Source organism: Peromyscus californicus, unplaced genomic scaffold, assembly GCF_007827085.1.
Source record: "Peromyscus californicus insignis strain IS unplaced genomic scaffold, ASM782708v3 Scaffold_5__1_contigs__length_169319896, whole genome shotgun sequence".
NCBI classification, from domain to species: Eukaryota; Metazoa; Chordata; class Mammalia; order Rodentia; family Cricetidae; genus Peromyscus; species Peromyscus californicus.
In genome coordinates this window covers 94,255,877-94,271,802 of record NW_026294573.1, presented here as the reverse complement: position 1 = coordinate 94,271,802, position 15,926 = coordinate 94,255,877, and the positions used below count along the sequence as shown (strand labels likewise).

Here is a 15,926-nt window from a genome sequence, read left to right as displayed (position 1 = left end):
AGTTCATAGAGTGAGAGAGGAAACAATCCAGATGACTTCATAGAGTACGAGAGGAAACAGTTCAGATGACTTCACAGAGTAAGAGAGGAAACAGTTGAGATGACTTCATAGAGTAAGAGAGGACACAGTTCAGATGACAGCTTAGAGCAAGAGAGAAAAGAGTTGAGATGACTTCATTAGTAAGAGAGGAAAAAGTTGAGATGACTTCATAGAGTAATAGAGGACACAGTTCAGATAACTTCATAGAGTAAGAGAAGATAGCATTTTAGATGACTTCACAGAGTAAGAGAGCGGAAAGCAGTTCAGATGACTTCATAGAGTGAGAGAGGAAATAGTCCAGATGCCTTCATAGAGTAAGAGAGGACACAGTTCAGATGCCTTCATAGAGTAAGAGAGGACAGCAGTTCAGATGACTTCAAAGAGTAAGAGAGGACACAGTTCAGATGACTTCATAGAGTAAGAGAGGACACAGTTCAGATGACTTCATAGAGTAAGAGAGGAAACAGTTGAGATGACTTCATAGAGTAAGAGAGGACACAGTTCAGATGAGTGCTTAGAGCAAGAGAGAAAAGAGTTGAGATGACTTCATAGAGTAAGAGAGGAAACAGTTGAGATGACTTCATAGAGTAAGAGAGGACACAGTTCAGATGACTTCATAGAGTAAGAGACGACACACTTGTGATGACTTCATAGAGTAATAGAGGACACAGTTCAGATAACTTCATAGAGTAAGAGAAGATAGCATTTTAGATGACTTCACAGAGTAAGAGAGAGGAAAGCAGTTCAGATGACTTCATAGAGTGAGAGAGGAAACAGTCCATATGCCTTCATAGAGTAAGAGAGGACACAGTTCAGATGACTTCATAGAGTAAGAGAGGACAGCAGTTCAGATGATTTCATAGAGTGAGAGAGGACAGCAGTTCAGATGACTGCATAGAGTAAGAGAGGACAGCAGTTCAGATGACTTCAAAGAGTAAGAGAGGACACAGTTCAGATGACTTCATAGAGTAAGAGAGGACACAGTTCAGATGACTTCATAGTGTAAGAGAGGAAACAGTTCAGATGACTTCATAGTGTGAGAGGACACAGTTCAGATGACTTCATAGAGTAAAAGAGGACAGCAGTTCAGATGACTTAATAGAGTTAGGGAGGAAACAGTTGAGATGACTTTATAGAGTAAGAGAGGACACAGTTCAGATGACTTCATAGAGTAAGAAAACAGCAGTTCAGATGACTTCATAGAGTAAGAGAGGAAACAGTTCAGTTGTCTTTATAGAGTAAGAGAGGAAACAGTTGAGATGACTTCTTAGAGTAAGAGTGGAAACAGTTCAGATGACTTCATAGTGTAAGGACACAGTTCAGATGGCTTCATAGGGTAAGAGAGGACAGCAGTTCTGATGACTTCATAGAGTAAGAAAGGAAACAGTTGAGATGACTTCACAGAGTCAGAGTGGAAACCGTTCAGATGAGTTCATAGAGTGAGAGAGGAAACAGTCCAGATGACTTCATAGAGTAAGAGAGGACACAGTTCAGATGACTTCATAGAGTAAGAGAGGAAACAGTTGAGATGACTTCATAGAGTAAGAGAGGACACAGTTCAGATGACTGCTTAGAGCAAGAGAGAAAAGAGTTGAGATGACTTCATAGAGTAAGAGAGGAAACAGTTGAGATGACTTCATAGAGTAAGAGAGGACACAGTTCAGATGACTTCATAGAGTAAGAGACAACACACTTGAGATGACTTCATAGAGTAATAGAGGACACAGGTCAGATAACTTCATAGAGTAGGAGAAGATAGCATTTTAGATGACTTCACAGAGTAAGAGAGAGGAAAGCAGTTCAGATGACTTCATAGAGTGAGAGAGGAAACAGTCCAGATGCCTTCCTAGAGTAAGAGAGGACACAGTTCAGATGACTTCATAGAGTAAGAGAGGACAGCAGTTCAGATGACTTCATAGAGTAAGAGAGGACAGCAGTTCAGATGACTTCATAGAGTAAGAGAGGAAACAGTTGAGATGACTTCATAGAGTAATAGTGGAAACAATTGAGATGACTTCATAGTTGAAGAGAGGACACAGTTCAGTTGACTTCACAGAGTAAGAGAGGACACAGTTCAGATGACTTCATAGTGTAAGAGAGGAAACAGTTCAGATGACTTCATAGTGTGAGAGGACACAGTTCAGATGGCTTCATAGAGTAGGAGACGAAACAGTTCATTGACTTCATAGAGTAAGAGAGGACACAGTTCAGATGCCTTCATAGAGTAAGAGAAGACAGCGGTTCAGATGACTTTATAGAGTAAGAGAGGAAACAGTTGAGATGACTTCATACAGTAAGAGAGGAAACAGTTCAGATGACTTCATAGAGTAAGAGAGGAAACATTTGAGGTGACTTCTTAGAGTAAGAGAGGAAACAGTTCAGATGACTTCATAGAGTAAGAGAGGACACAGTTCAGATGACTTCGAAGAGTAAGAGAAGACAGCAGTTCAGATGACTTCATAGAGTCAGAGAAGACAGCAGTTCAGGTGACTTCATAGAGTAAGAGAGGACAGCAGTTCAGATGACTTCATAGAGTAAGAGAGGAAACAGTTCAGAATATTTCATAGAGTAAGAGAGGAAGCAGTTGAGATGACTTCATACAGTAAGAGAGGAAACAGTTCAGATGACTTCATACAGTAAGAGCGGACACAGTTCAGTGACTTCATAGAGTAAGAGAGGGCACAGTTGAGATGATTTCATAGAGTAAGAGATGAACCACTTGAGATGACCTCTTAGAGTAAAAGAGGAAAAAGTTGAGATGACTTCATACAGTAAGAGAGGACACAGTTGAGATGACTTCATAGAGTAAGAGAAGACAGCAGTTCAGATGACTTTATAGAGTAAGAGAGGAAACAGTTCAGATGACTTCATAGAGTAAGAGAGGAAACAAATCAGATGACTTCATAGAGTAAGAGCGGACACACTTCAGTGACCTCATAGAGTAAGAGAGGGCACAGTTGAGATGGTTTCATGCATTAAGAGAGGAACCAGTTGAGATGACCTCTTAGAGTAAGAGAGGAAACAGTTGAGATGACTTCATAGAGTAAGAGAGGAAACAGTTGTGATGACTTCATAGAGTAAGAGAGGAAACATTTGAGGTGACTTCTTAGAGTAAGAGAGGAAACAGTTCAGATGACTTCATAGAGTAAGAGAGGACACAGTTCAGATGACTTCGAAGAGTAAGAGAAGACAGCAGTTCAGATGACTTCATAGAGTCAGAGAAGACAGCAGTTCAGGTGACTTCATAGAGTAAGAGAGGACAGCAGTTCAGATGACTTCATAGAGTAAGAGAGGAAACAGTTCAGAATATTTCATAGAGTAAGAGAGGAAGCAGTTGAGATGACTTCATACAGTAAGAGAGGAAACAGTTCAGATGACTTCATACAGTAAGAGCGGACACAGTTCAGTGACTTCATAGAGTAAGAGAGGGCACAGTTGAGATGATTTCATAGAGTAAGAGAGGAACCACTTGAGATGACCTCTTAGAGTAAAAGAGGAAAAAGTTGAGATGACTTCATACAGTAAGAGAGGACACAGTTGAGATGACTTCATAGAGTAAGAGAAGACAGCAGTTCAGATGACTTTATAGAGTAAGAGAGGAAACAGTTCAGATGACTTCATAGAGTAAGAGAGGAAACAAATCAGATGACTTCATAGAGTAAGAGCGGACACACTTCAGTGACTTCATAGAGTAAGAGAGGGCACAGTTGAGATGGTTTCATGCATTAAGAGAGGAACCAGTTGAGATGACCTCTTAGAGTAAGAGAGGAAACAGTTGAGATGACTTCATAGAGTAAGAGAGGAAACAGTTGTGATGACTTCATAGAGTAAGAGAGGAAACATTTGAGGTGACTTCTTAGAGTAAGAGAGGAAACAGTTGAGATGACTTCATAGAGTAAGAGAGGACACAGTTCAGATGACTTCGAAGAGTAAGAGAAGACAGCAGTTCAGATGACTTCATAGAGTCAGAGAAGACAGCAGTTCAGGTGACTTCATAGAGTAAGAGAGGACAGCAGTTCAGATGACTTCATAGAGTAAGAGAGGAAACAGTTCAGAATATTTCATAGAGTAAGAGAGGAAGCCGTTGAGATGACTTCATATTGTAAGAATGGAAGCCGGTCAGATGACTTCATAGAGTAAGAATGCAAACAGTTTAGATGAATTCATAGAGTAAGAGAGGACACAGTTCATATGACTTCCTAGAGTATGAGAGGACAGCAGTTCAAATGAGTTCATAGAGTAAGAGAGGACAGCAGTTCAGATGACTTCATAGAGTATGAGAGGAACCAGTTCAGATGACTTCCTAGAGTATGAGAGGACAGCAGTTCAAATGACTTCATAGAATAAGAGAGGACAGCAGTTCAGATGACTTCATAGAGTAAGAGGGGACACAGTTCAGATGACTTCATAGAGTAAGAGAGGACACAGTTCAGATGACTTTATAGAGTATGAGAGGAAACAGTTGAGATGACTTCTTAGAGTTAGAGAGGAAACAGTTGAGATGACTTCATAGTGTAAGAGGACACAGTTCAGATGACTTCATAGGGTAAGAGAGGACAGCAGTTCTGATGACTTCATAGAGTAAGAAAGGAAACAGTTTGAGATGACTTCATAGAGTCAGAGTGGAAACCGTTCAGATGAGTTCATAGAGTAAGCGAGGAAACAGTCCAGATGACTTCATAGAGTAAGAGAGGAAACATTCAGTTGACTTCATAGAGTAAGAGAGGTAACAGTTGAGATGACTTCATAGAGTAAGAGAGGACACAGTTCAGATGACTTCATAGAGTAAGAGACGACACAGTTGAGATGACTTCATAGAGTAATAGATGACACAGTTCAGATAACTTCATAGAGTAAGAGAAGATAGCATTTTAGATGACTTCACAGAGTAAAAGAGAGCAGAGCAGTTCAGATGACTTCATAGAGTAAGAGAGGAAACAGTCCAGATGCCTTCATAGAGTAATAGAGGACACAGTTCAGTTGACTTCACAGAGTAAGAGAGGACACAGTTCATATACTTCATAGTGTAAGAGAGGAAACAGTTCAGATGACTTTATAGTGTGAGAGGTCACAGTTCAGATGACTTCATAGAGTAAGAGAAGACAGCAGTTGAGATGACTTCATAGAGTAAGAGATGACACAGTTCAGATGACTTCATAGAGTAAAACAGGACACATTTCAGATGACTTCATAGAGTAAGAGAGGACACAGTTCAGATGACTTCATAGAGTAACAGAGAAACAGTTGAGATGACTTCATAGAGTAAGAGAGGAAGCAGTCGAGATGACTTCATAGAGTAAGAATGGAAGCAATTCAGATGACTTCATAGAGTAAGAGAGGACACAGTTCAGATGACTTCATAGAGTAAGAGAGGAAACAGTTGAGATGACTTCATAGAGTAAGAGAGGACACAGTTCAGATGAATTCATAGAGTAAGAGAAGACAGCAGTTCAGATGACTTTATAGAGTAAGAGAGGAAACAGTTCAGATGACTTCATAGAGTAAGAGAGGAAACAAATCAGATGACTTCATAGAGTAAGAGCGGACACACTTCAGTGACTTCATAGAGTAAGAGAGGGCACAGTTGAGATGGTTTCATGCATTAAGAGAGGAACCAGTTGAGATGACCTCTTAGAGTAAGAGAGGAAACAGTTGAGATGACTTCATAGAGTAAGAGAGGAAACAGTTGTGATGACTTCATAGAGTAAGAGAGGAAACATTTGAGGTGACTTCTTAGAGTAAGAGAGGAAACAGTTCAGATGACTTCATAGAGTAAGAGAGGACACAGTTCAGATGACTTCAAAGAGTAAGAGAAGACAGCAGTTCAGATGACTTCATAGAGTCAGAGAAGACAGCAGTTCAGGTGACTTCATAGAGTAAGAGAGGACAGCAGTTCAGATGACTTCATAGAGTAAGAGAGGAACCACTTGAGATGACCTCTTAGAGTAAAAGAGGAAAAAGTTGAGATGACTTCATACAGTAAGAGAGGACACAGTTGAGATGACTTCATAGAGTAAGAGAAGACAGCAGTTCAGATGACTTTATAGAGTAAGAGAGGAAACAGTTCAGATGACTTCATAGAGTAAGAGAGGAAACAGTTCAGATGACTTCATAGAGTAAGAGCCGAAGCAGTTGAGATGACTTCATACAGTAAGAGAGGAAACAGTTCAGATGACTTCATACAGTAAGAGCGGACACAGTTCAGTGACTTCATAGAGTAAGAGAGGGCACAGTTGAGATGATTTCATAGAGTAAGAGAGGAACCACTTGAGATGAATTCATAGAGTAAGAGAGGAAACAGTTCAGATGACTTCATAGATTAAGAATGGAAACAGTTGAGATGACTTCATAGAGTAAGAGAGGACACAGTTCAGATGACTTCATAGAGTAAGAGACGACACAGTTGAGATGACTTCATAGAGTAATAGATGACACAGTTCAGATAACTTCATAGAGTAAGAGAAGATAGCATTTTAGATGACTTCACAGAGTAAAAGAGAGCAGAGCAGTTCAGATGACTTCATAGAGTAAGAGAGGAAACAGTCCAGATGCCTTCATAGAGTAATAGAGGACACAGTTCAGTTGACTTCACAGAGTAAGAGAGGACACAGTTCAAATACTTCATAGTGTAAGAGAGGAAACAGTTCAGATGACTTCATAGTGTGAGAGGACACAGTTCAGATGACTTCATAGAGTAAGAGAAGACAGCAGTTGTGATGACTTCATAGAGTAAGAGATGACACAGTTCAGATGACTTCATAGAGTAAGACAGGACACATTTCAGATGACTTCATAGAGTAAGAGAGGACACAGTTCAGATGACTTCATAGAGTAACAGAGAAACAGTTGAGATGACTTCATAGAGTAAGAGAGGAAGCAGTCGAGATGACTTCATAGAGTAAGAATGGAAGCAGTTCAGATGACTTCATAGAGTAAGAGAGGACACAGTTCAGATGACTTCATAGAGTAAGAGAGGAAACAGTTGAGATGACTTCATAGAGTAAGAGAGGACACAGTTCAGATGAATTCATAGAGTAAGAGAGGAAACAGTTCAGATGACTTCATAGATTAAGAATGGAAACAGTTGAGATGACTTCATAGAGTAAGAGAGGACACAGTTCAGATGACTTCATAGAGTAAGAGAGAAAAGGGTTGAGATGTCTTCATAGAGTAAGAGAGGAAACCGTTGAGATGACTTCATAGAGTCAGAGTGGAAACTGTTGAGATGACTTCATGGAGTAAGAGAGGACCCAGTTCAGATGACTTCATAGAGTAAGAGAGGACAGAGTTGAGATGACTTCATAGAGTAATAGAGAACACAGTTCAGATGACTTCATAGAGTAAGAGAAGACAGCATTTCAGATGACTTCACAGAGTAAGAGAGGAGAACAGTTCAGATGACTTCATAGAGTAAGTGAGGACACAGTTCAGATGACTTCATAGAGTAAGAGAGGACACAGTTCAAATGACTTCATAGAGTAAGAGAAGACAGCAGTTCAGATGACTTCATAGTGTGAGAGGACACAGTTCAGATGACTTCATAGAATAAACAAGACAGCAGTTCACATGACTTCATAGAGTAAGAGAGGACACAGTTCAGATGACTTCATAGAGTAAGAGAGTACAATAATTCAGATGACTTCATAGAGTAAGAGAGGACACAGTTCAGATGACTTCATAGAGTAATAGTGGAAACAGTTGAGATGACTTCATAGGTTAATGGAAGACACAGTTCAGATGACTTCATAGAGTAAGAGAGGACAGCAGTTCAGATGACTTCATAGAGTAAGAGAGGAAACAGTTCAGATGACTTAATAGAGTAAGAGAGGAAACAGTTGAGATGACTTTATAGAGTAAGAGAGGACAGAGTTCAGATGACTTCATAGACTAAGAAGACAGCAGTTCATATGACTTCATAGAGTAAGAGAGGAGTGCAGTTCAGATGACTTCATAGAGTAAGAGAGGAAACAGTTCAGTTGACTTTATAGAGTAAGAGAGGAAACAGTTGAGATGACTTCATACAGTAAGAGAGGACAGAGTTCAGATGACTTCATAGAGTAAGAGACGAAACAGTTCAGTGACTTCATAGAGTAAGAGAGGAAACAGTTCAGATGACTTCATAGAGTAAGAGAAGACAGCAGTTCAGATGACTTTATAGAGTTTGAGAGGAAACAGTTGAGATGACTTCATAGAGTAAGAGATGACACAGTTGAGATGATTTCATAGAGTAAGAGAGGAACCAGTTGAGATGACTTCATAGAGTAAGAATGGAAGCCGTTCAGATGACTTCATAGAGTAAGAATGCAAACAGTTCAGATGAATTCATAGAGTAAGAGAGGACACAGTTCAAATGACTTCCTAGAGTATGAGAGGACAGCAGTTCAAATGACTTCATTGAGTAAGATAGGACAGCAGTTCAGATGACTTCATAGAGTAAGAGAGGACACAGTTCAGATGACTTCATAGAGTAAAGACAACACAGTTCAGATGACTTCATTGTGTAAGAGGACACAGTTCAGATTACTTCATAGAGTAAAAGAGGATAGCAGTTCAGATGACTTCATAGAGTAAGAGAGGACACATTTCAGATGACTTTATAGAGTAAGAGACGACAATAATTCAGATGACTTCAAAAAGTAAGAGAGGATACAGTTGAGATGACTTCAAGAATAAGAGAGGAAACAGTTCAGATGACTTCATAGAGTAAGAAAGGAAACAGTTGAGATGACTTCATAGAGTCAGAGTGGAAACCGTTCAGATGAGTTCATAGAGTAAGATAGGAAACAGTCCAGATGACTTCATAGAGTAAGAGAGGAAACAGTTCAGATGACTTCATAGAGTAAGATAGGAAACAGTTGAGATGACTTCATAGAGTAAGAGAGGACACAGTTCAGATGACTGCATAGAGCAAGAGAGAAAAGAGTTGAGATGACTTCATAGAATAAGAGAGGGAACAGTTGAGATGACTTCATAGAGTAAGAGAGGACACAGTTCAGATGACTTCATAGAGTAAGAGACGACACACTTGAGATGACTTCATAGAGTAATAGATGACACAGTTCAGATAACTTCATAGAGTAAGAGAAGATAGCATTTTAGATGACTTCACAGAGTAAGAGAGAGGAAAGCAGTTCAGATGACTTCATAGAGAGAGGAAACAGTCCAGATGCCTTCATAGAGTAAAAGAGGACACAGTTCAGATGACTTCATAGAGTAAGAGAGGACAGCAGTTCAGATGACTTCATAGAGTAAGAGTGGACACAGTTCATATGACTTCATAGAGTAAGAGAGGACAGCAGTTCAGATGACTTCATAGAGTAAGAGAGGACAGCATTTCAGATGACTTCATAGAGTAAGAGAGGACACAGTTCAGATGACTTCATAGAGTAAGAGAGGAAACAGTTGAGATGACTTCATAGAGTCATAGTGGAAACAGATGAGATGACTTCATAGTTTAAGAGAAGACACAGTTCAGTTGACTTCACAGAGTTAGAGAAGACACAGTTCTTATGACTTCATAGTGTAAGAGAGGATACAGTTCAGATGACTTCATAGTGTGAGAGGACACAGTTCAGATGACTTCATAGAGTAAGAGAAGCCAGCGGTTCAGATGACTTTATAGAGTAAGAGAGGAAACAGTTGAGATGACTTCATAGAGTAAGAGAGGAAACAGTTCAGATGACTTCATAGAATAAGAGCGGACACAGTTCAGTGACTTCATAGAGTAAGAGAGGGCACAGTTGAGATGATTTCATAGAGTAAGAGAGGAACCAGTTGAGATGACCTCTTAGAGTAAGAGAGGAAAAAGTTGAGATGACTTCATACAGTAAGACAGGACATAGTTGAGATGACTTCATAGAGTAAGAGAAGACAGCAGTTCAGATGACTTTAGAGAGTAAGAGAGGAAACAGTTGAGATGACTTCATAGAGTAATAGAGGAAACAGTTAAGATGACTTCATAGAGTAAGAGCAGACACAGTTCAGTGACTTCATAGAGTAAGAGAGGGCACAGTTGAAATGATTTCATAGAGTAAGAGAGGAACCAGGTGAGATGACCTCTTAGAGTAAGAGAGGAAACAGTTGAGATGACTTCATAGAGTAAGAGAGGAAACAGTTCAGATGACTTCATAGGGTAAGAGAGGACACAGTTCAGATTACTTCATAGAGTAAGAGAAGACAGCAGTTCAAATGAACTCTTAGAGTAAGAGAGGAAAAAGTTGAGATGACTTCATAGAGTAAGAGAGGACACAGTTGAGATGACTTCATAGAGTAAGAGAGGAAACAGTTGAGGTGACTTCTTAGAGTGAGAGAGAGGAAAAAGTTCAGATGACTTCATAGAGTAAGAGAGGACACAGTTCAGATGACTTCATAGAGTAAGAGAAGACAGCAGTTCAGATGACTTCATAGAGTCCGAGAAGACAGCAGTTCAGATGACTTCATAGAGTAAGAGAGGACAGCAGTTCAGATGACTTCATAGAATAAGAGCGGAAACAGTTCAGATGACTTAATAGAGTAAGAGAGGAAACAGTTGAGATGACTTTATAGAGTAAGAGAGGACACAGTTCAGATGACTTTATAGAGTAAGAGACGACAATAATTCAGATGACTTCAAAAAGTAAGAGAGGATACAGTTGAGATGACTTCATAGAGTAAGAGAGGACAGCAGTTCAGATGACTTCATAGAGTAAGAGAGGACAGCATTTCAGATGACTTCATAGAGTAAGAGAGGACACAGTTCAGATGACTTCATAGAGTAAGAGAGGAAACAGTTGAGATGACTTCATAGAGTCATAGTGGAAACAGATGAGATGACTTCATAGTTTAAGAGAAGACACAGTTCAGTTGACTTCACAGAGTAAGAGAAGACACAGTTCTTATGACTTCATAGTGTAAGAGAGGATACAGTTCAGATGACTTCATAGTGTGAGAGGACACAGTTCAGATGACTTCATAGAGTAAGAGAAGCCAGCGGTTCAGATGACTTTATAGAGTAAGAGAGGAAACAGTTGAGATGACTTCATAGAGTAAGAGAGGAAACAGTTCAGATGACTTCATAGAATAAGAGCGGACACAGTTCAGTGACTTCATAGAGTAAGAGAGGGCACAGTTGAGATGATTTCATAGAGTAAGAGAGGAACCAGTTGAGATGACCTCTTAGAGTAAGAGAGGAAAAAGTTGAGATGACTTCATACAGTAAGACAGGACACAGTTGAGATGAGTTCATAGAGTAAGAGAAGACAGCAGTTCAGATGACTTTAGAGAGTAAGAGAGGAAACAGTTGAGATGACTTCATAGAGTAAGAGAGGAAACAGTTCAGATGACTTCATAGAGTAAGAGCAGACACAGTTCAGTGACTTCATAGAGTAAGAGAGGGCACAGTTGAAATGATTTCATAGAGTAAGAGAGGAACCAGGTGAGATGACCTCTTAGAGTAATAGAGGAAACAGTTGAGATGACTTCATAGAGTAAGAGAGGAAACAGTTCAGATGACTTCATAGAGTAAGAGAGGACACAGTTCAGATTACTTCATAGAGTAAGAGAAGACAGCAGTTCAAATGAACTCTTAGAGTAAGAGAGGAAAAAGTTGAGATGACTTCATAGAGTAAGAGAGGACACAGTTGAGATGACTTCATAGAGTAAGAGAGGAAACAGTTGAGGTGACTTCTTAGAGTGAGAGAGAGGAAAAAGTTCAGATGACTTCATAGAGTAAGAGAGGACACAGTTCAGATGACTTCATAGAGTAAGAGAAGACAGCAGTTCAGATGACTTCATAGAGTCAGAGAAGACAGCAGTTCAGATGACTTCATAGAGTAAGAGAGGACAGCAGTTCAGATGACTTCATAGAATAAGAGCGGAAACAGTTCAGATGACTTAATAGAGTAAGAGAGGAAACAGTTGAGATGACTTTATAGAGTAAGAGAGGACACAGTTCAGATGACTTTATAGAGTAAGAGACGACAATAATTCAGATGACTTCAAAAAGTAAGAGAGGATACAGTTGAGATGACTTCATAGAATAAGAGAGGAAACAGTTCAGATGACTTCATAGAGTAAGAGAGGAAACAGTTGAGATGACTTCTTAGAGTAAGAGAGGAAACAGTTCAGATGACTTCATAGTGTAAGAGGACACAGTTCAGATGACTTCATAGGGTAAGAGAGGACAGCAGTTCTGATGACTTCATAGAGTACGAAAGGAAACAGTTGAGATGACTTCATAGAGTAAGAGCGGACACAGTTCAGTGACTTCATAGAGTAAGAGAGGGCACAGTTGAGATGATTTCATAGAGTAAGAGAGGAATCAGTTGAGATGACCTCTTAGAGTAAGAGAGGAAAAAGTTGAGATGACTTCATACAGTAAGAGAGGACACAGTTGAGATGACTTCATAGAGTAAGAGAAGACAGCAGTTCAGATGACTTTATAGAGTAAGAGAGGAAACAGTTCAGATGACTTCATAGAGTAAGAGAGGAAACAGTTCAGATGGCTTCATAGAGTAAGAGCGGACACAGTTCAGTGACTTCATAGAGTATGAGAGCGCACAGTTGAGATGATTTCATATAGTAAGTGAGGAACCAGTTGAGATGACCTCTTAGAGTAAGAGAGGACAGCAGTTCTGATGACTTCATAGAGTAAGAAAGGAAACAGTTGAGATGACTTCATAGAGTAAGAGCGGACACAGTTCAGTGACTTCATAGAGTAAGAGAGGGCACAGTTGAGATGATTTCATAGAGTAAGAGAGGAACCAGTTGAGATGACCTCTTAGAGTAAGAGAGGAAAAAGTTGAGATGACTTCATACAGTAAGAGAGGACACAGTTGAGATGACTTCATAGAGTAAGAGAAGACAGCAGTTCAGATGACTTTATAGAGTAAGAGAGGAAACAGTTCAGATGACTTCATAGAGTAAGAGAGGAAACAGTTCAGATGACTTCATAGAGTAAGAGCGGACAGAGTTCAGTGACTTCATAGAGTACGAGAGGGCACAGTTGAGATGATTTCATATAGTAAGTGAGGAACCAGTTGAGATGACCTCTTAGAGTAAGAGAGGAAACAGTTGAGATGACTTCATAGAGTAAGAGAGGAAACAGTTGAGATGACTTCATAGAGTAAGAGAGGAAACAGTTGAGGTGACTTCTTAGAGTAAGAGAGGAAACAGTTCAGATGACTTCATAGAGTAAGAGAGGACACAGTTCAGATGACTTCATAGTGTAAGAGAAGACAGCAGTTCAGATGACTTCATAGAGTCAGAGAAGACAGCAGTTCATGTGACTTCATAGAGTAAGAGTGGACAGCAGTTCAGATGACTTCATAGAGTAAGAGAGGAAACAGTTGAGATGATTTCATAGAGTAAGAGAGGAAGCAGTTGAGATGACTTCATAGAGTAAGAATGGAAGCCGTTCAGATGACTTCATAGAATAAGAATGCAAACAGTTCAGATGAATTCATAGAGTAAGAGAGGACACAGTTCAGATGACTTCCTAGAGTATGAGAGTACAGCAGTTCAAATGACTTCATAGAGTAAGAGAGGACAGCAGTTCAGATGATTTCATAGAGTAAGAGAAGACACAGTTCAGATTACTTCCTAGAGTATGAGAGGACAGCAGTTCAGATTACTTCATAGAGTAAAAGAGGACAGCACTTCAGATGACTTCATAGAGTAAGAGAGGACACAGTTCAGATGACTTTATAGAGTAAGAGACGACAATAATTCAGATGACTTCATAGAGTAATTGAGGATACAGTTGAGATGACTTCATAGAATAAGAGAGGAAACAGTTCAGATGACTTCATAGAGTAAGAGAAGAAACAGTTCAGATGACTTCATAGAGTAAGAGAGGACCCAGTTCAGATAACTTCATAGAGTAAGACTGGACACAGTTCAGATGACTTTATAGAGTATGAGAGTAAACAGTTGAGATGACTTCTTATAGTAAGAGAGGAAACAGTTCAGATGACTTCATAGTGTAAGAGGACACAGTTCAGATGACTTCATAGGGTAAGAGAGGACAGCAATTCTGATGACTTCATAGCGTAAGAAAGGAAACAGTTGAGATGACTTCATAGAGTAAGAGAGGAAACCGTTCAGATGAGTTCATAGAGTAAGAGAGGACACAGTTCAGATGACTTTATAGAGTAAGAGACAACAACAGTTCAGATGACTTCATAGAGTAAGAGAGGAACAGTTGAGATGACTTCATAGAGTAAGAGTGGAAACAGTTCAGATGACTTCATAGAGTAAGAGTGGAAACAGTTCAGATGACTTCATAGAGTAAGAGAGGAAACAGTTCAGATGACTTTGTTTTCATTTTAAGTCAGTTTATGAGGCATCCACTTATCAAGTCTTTTCACCTTTCCATTTCCTTACATACAGACCACCATCGAATGTCTATGTGGAGTTGCTTGTCAACTATTATGTAATTAGTTATTAAATAAAATGTCATTGTCATTTTGTGAAGGCTGACCACTCTTTCTCGTCTTCAAGGCCCTTTCTTCTGCAAACTTCTTACCCTACCACTGTAGTGCACATTCACTAGTGGTTCCTACGACCACTGTAGTGCAAGTTCACTAGCAGTTCCTAGGCCAGATCTTACCCCACATTTTTTGCATATTCACTAGCCGTTGCTACTACCACTGTAGTGCAGGTTCCCTAGAGATTCCTACCACCACTGGAGTGTGCATGCACTAGTGGTTCCTGCCACCACTGGAGTGTAAGTTCACTAGTGGTTCCTACCACCACTGGAGTGCACATTCACTAGCAGTTCCTACCACCATTGTAGTGCACATTCACTAGTGGTGTATCTGCCAGATGCATTGCTGGTGTTGTGGGCTATGTCTGCTGCTTTATAACCAGTTTTGAACTTATGTGAGAAAACTGAGTTTGCTTTTTGTCTAACATTTCCATTTTTATTTTATACTAAATAAATATAAAATAGCAAATAATGTCAATATTAAGAAACAAAAAGCAAGAAATGTGTATTAAAGCAGTACATAACATAACCATAATTATTTAAGAATTGTATGGCATTCTTAAATATGCTAATGATGGCAAATTTCAACAGTGCAAAAAGCCACACTTACTTCTGCACCAGCTTAGTAGATATGGAGACACTAGTAAGGTCTTGAAGATCAGGAGAATATTAGATTTAGAATTTTTTCCTTATATTTTCAGATATTTATAAGGATTATTAAGTATGGTTCATACAGTTTGTAACAAAAATTAATATTAAAATATGACTTTTGGCATGGTCACATGTTGAACCTAGATGTTATACTTTGGATAATAAATTAGGCTTTTTTTTTGTACTTTTAGGCCAGCTTTCTTTCTATGATGCACACTCAAAGCAGTTGCTATACTCCTTCAAGACAAAATTTACTCAACCAGTACTGCCTGGTTTCATGGTTAGTATCTTATTTCTATTTTATTTGGCTCAGCAATTTTGAGAATAATAGGTGCTGTATTATTTGAGAAGCAATGTACCTTACTCCCTTTGTATTTGTCTCCCTTTCCCCACCCCACCCTTTGCAAATTTCTGTATATTTTCAGTAGGTTTTATTAAAGTCAGTACTAACATAAAATCACAAGCATGAATATTCCATGACTGTGCTCACCTTTGTGACTAGTACCCAGGCAAGGAGAGCAGCCTTGTGGCATGCTGTGCCCGCCTCCAGTCCCCAGGAGGCTCTTGTGGAAGAGCTAGCTAGCCACTGTCGAGGACTTTAATGTTCCAGATTTATTTAGCCGCCTTTTTAGCTTCATGGAATTGCATGGTATCTTTGGCTTAACCTTATGTCTAAGATTTGTCCGTGTTCCATATGGTTTTAGTTTGTTCACTCTTTCCTAGAACTACATCATCTTCCAGTATGTGACTGCATCACAGACTGTCCATTCTA

The 15,926-nt window shown here is 39.4% G+C and overlaps 1 protein-coding gene across 3 annotated transcripts in view; it reads left to right on the top strand.

Moving 5' to 3' along the window:
- Positions 1–15,926, top strand: part of Fsd1l (fibronectin type III and SPRY domain containing 1 like) — a 105,745-nt gene that overhangs the window by 79,877 nt on the left and 9,942 nt on the right. For all 3 annotated transcript variants that reach the window (XM_052715229.1, XM_052715228.1, XM_052715227.1), the window contains one exon: positions 15,346–15,434. In XM_052715229.1, the coding sequence (XP_052571189.1) occupies positions 15,346–15,434 (89 nt within the window). The remainder of the gene's footprint in view (positions 1–15,345; positions 15,435–15,926) is intronic.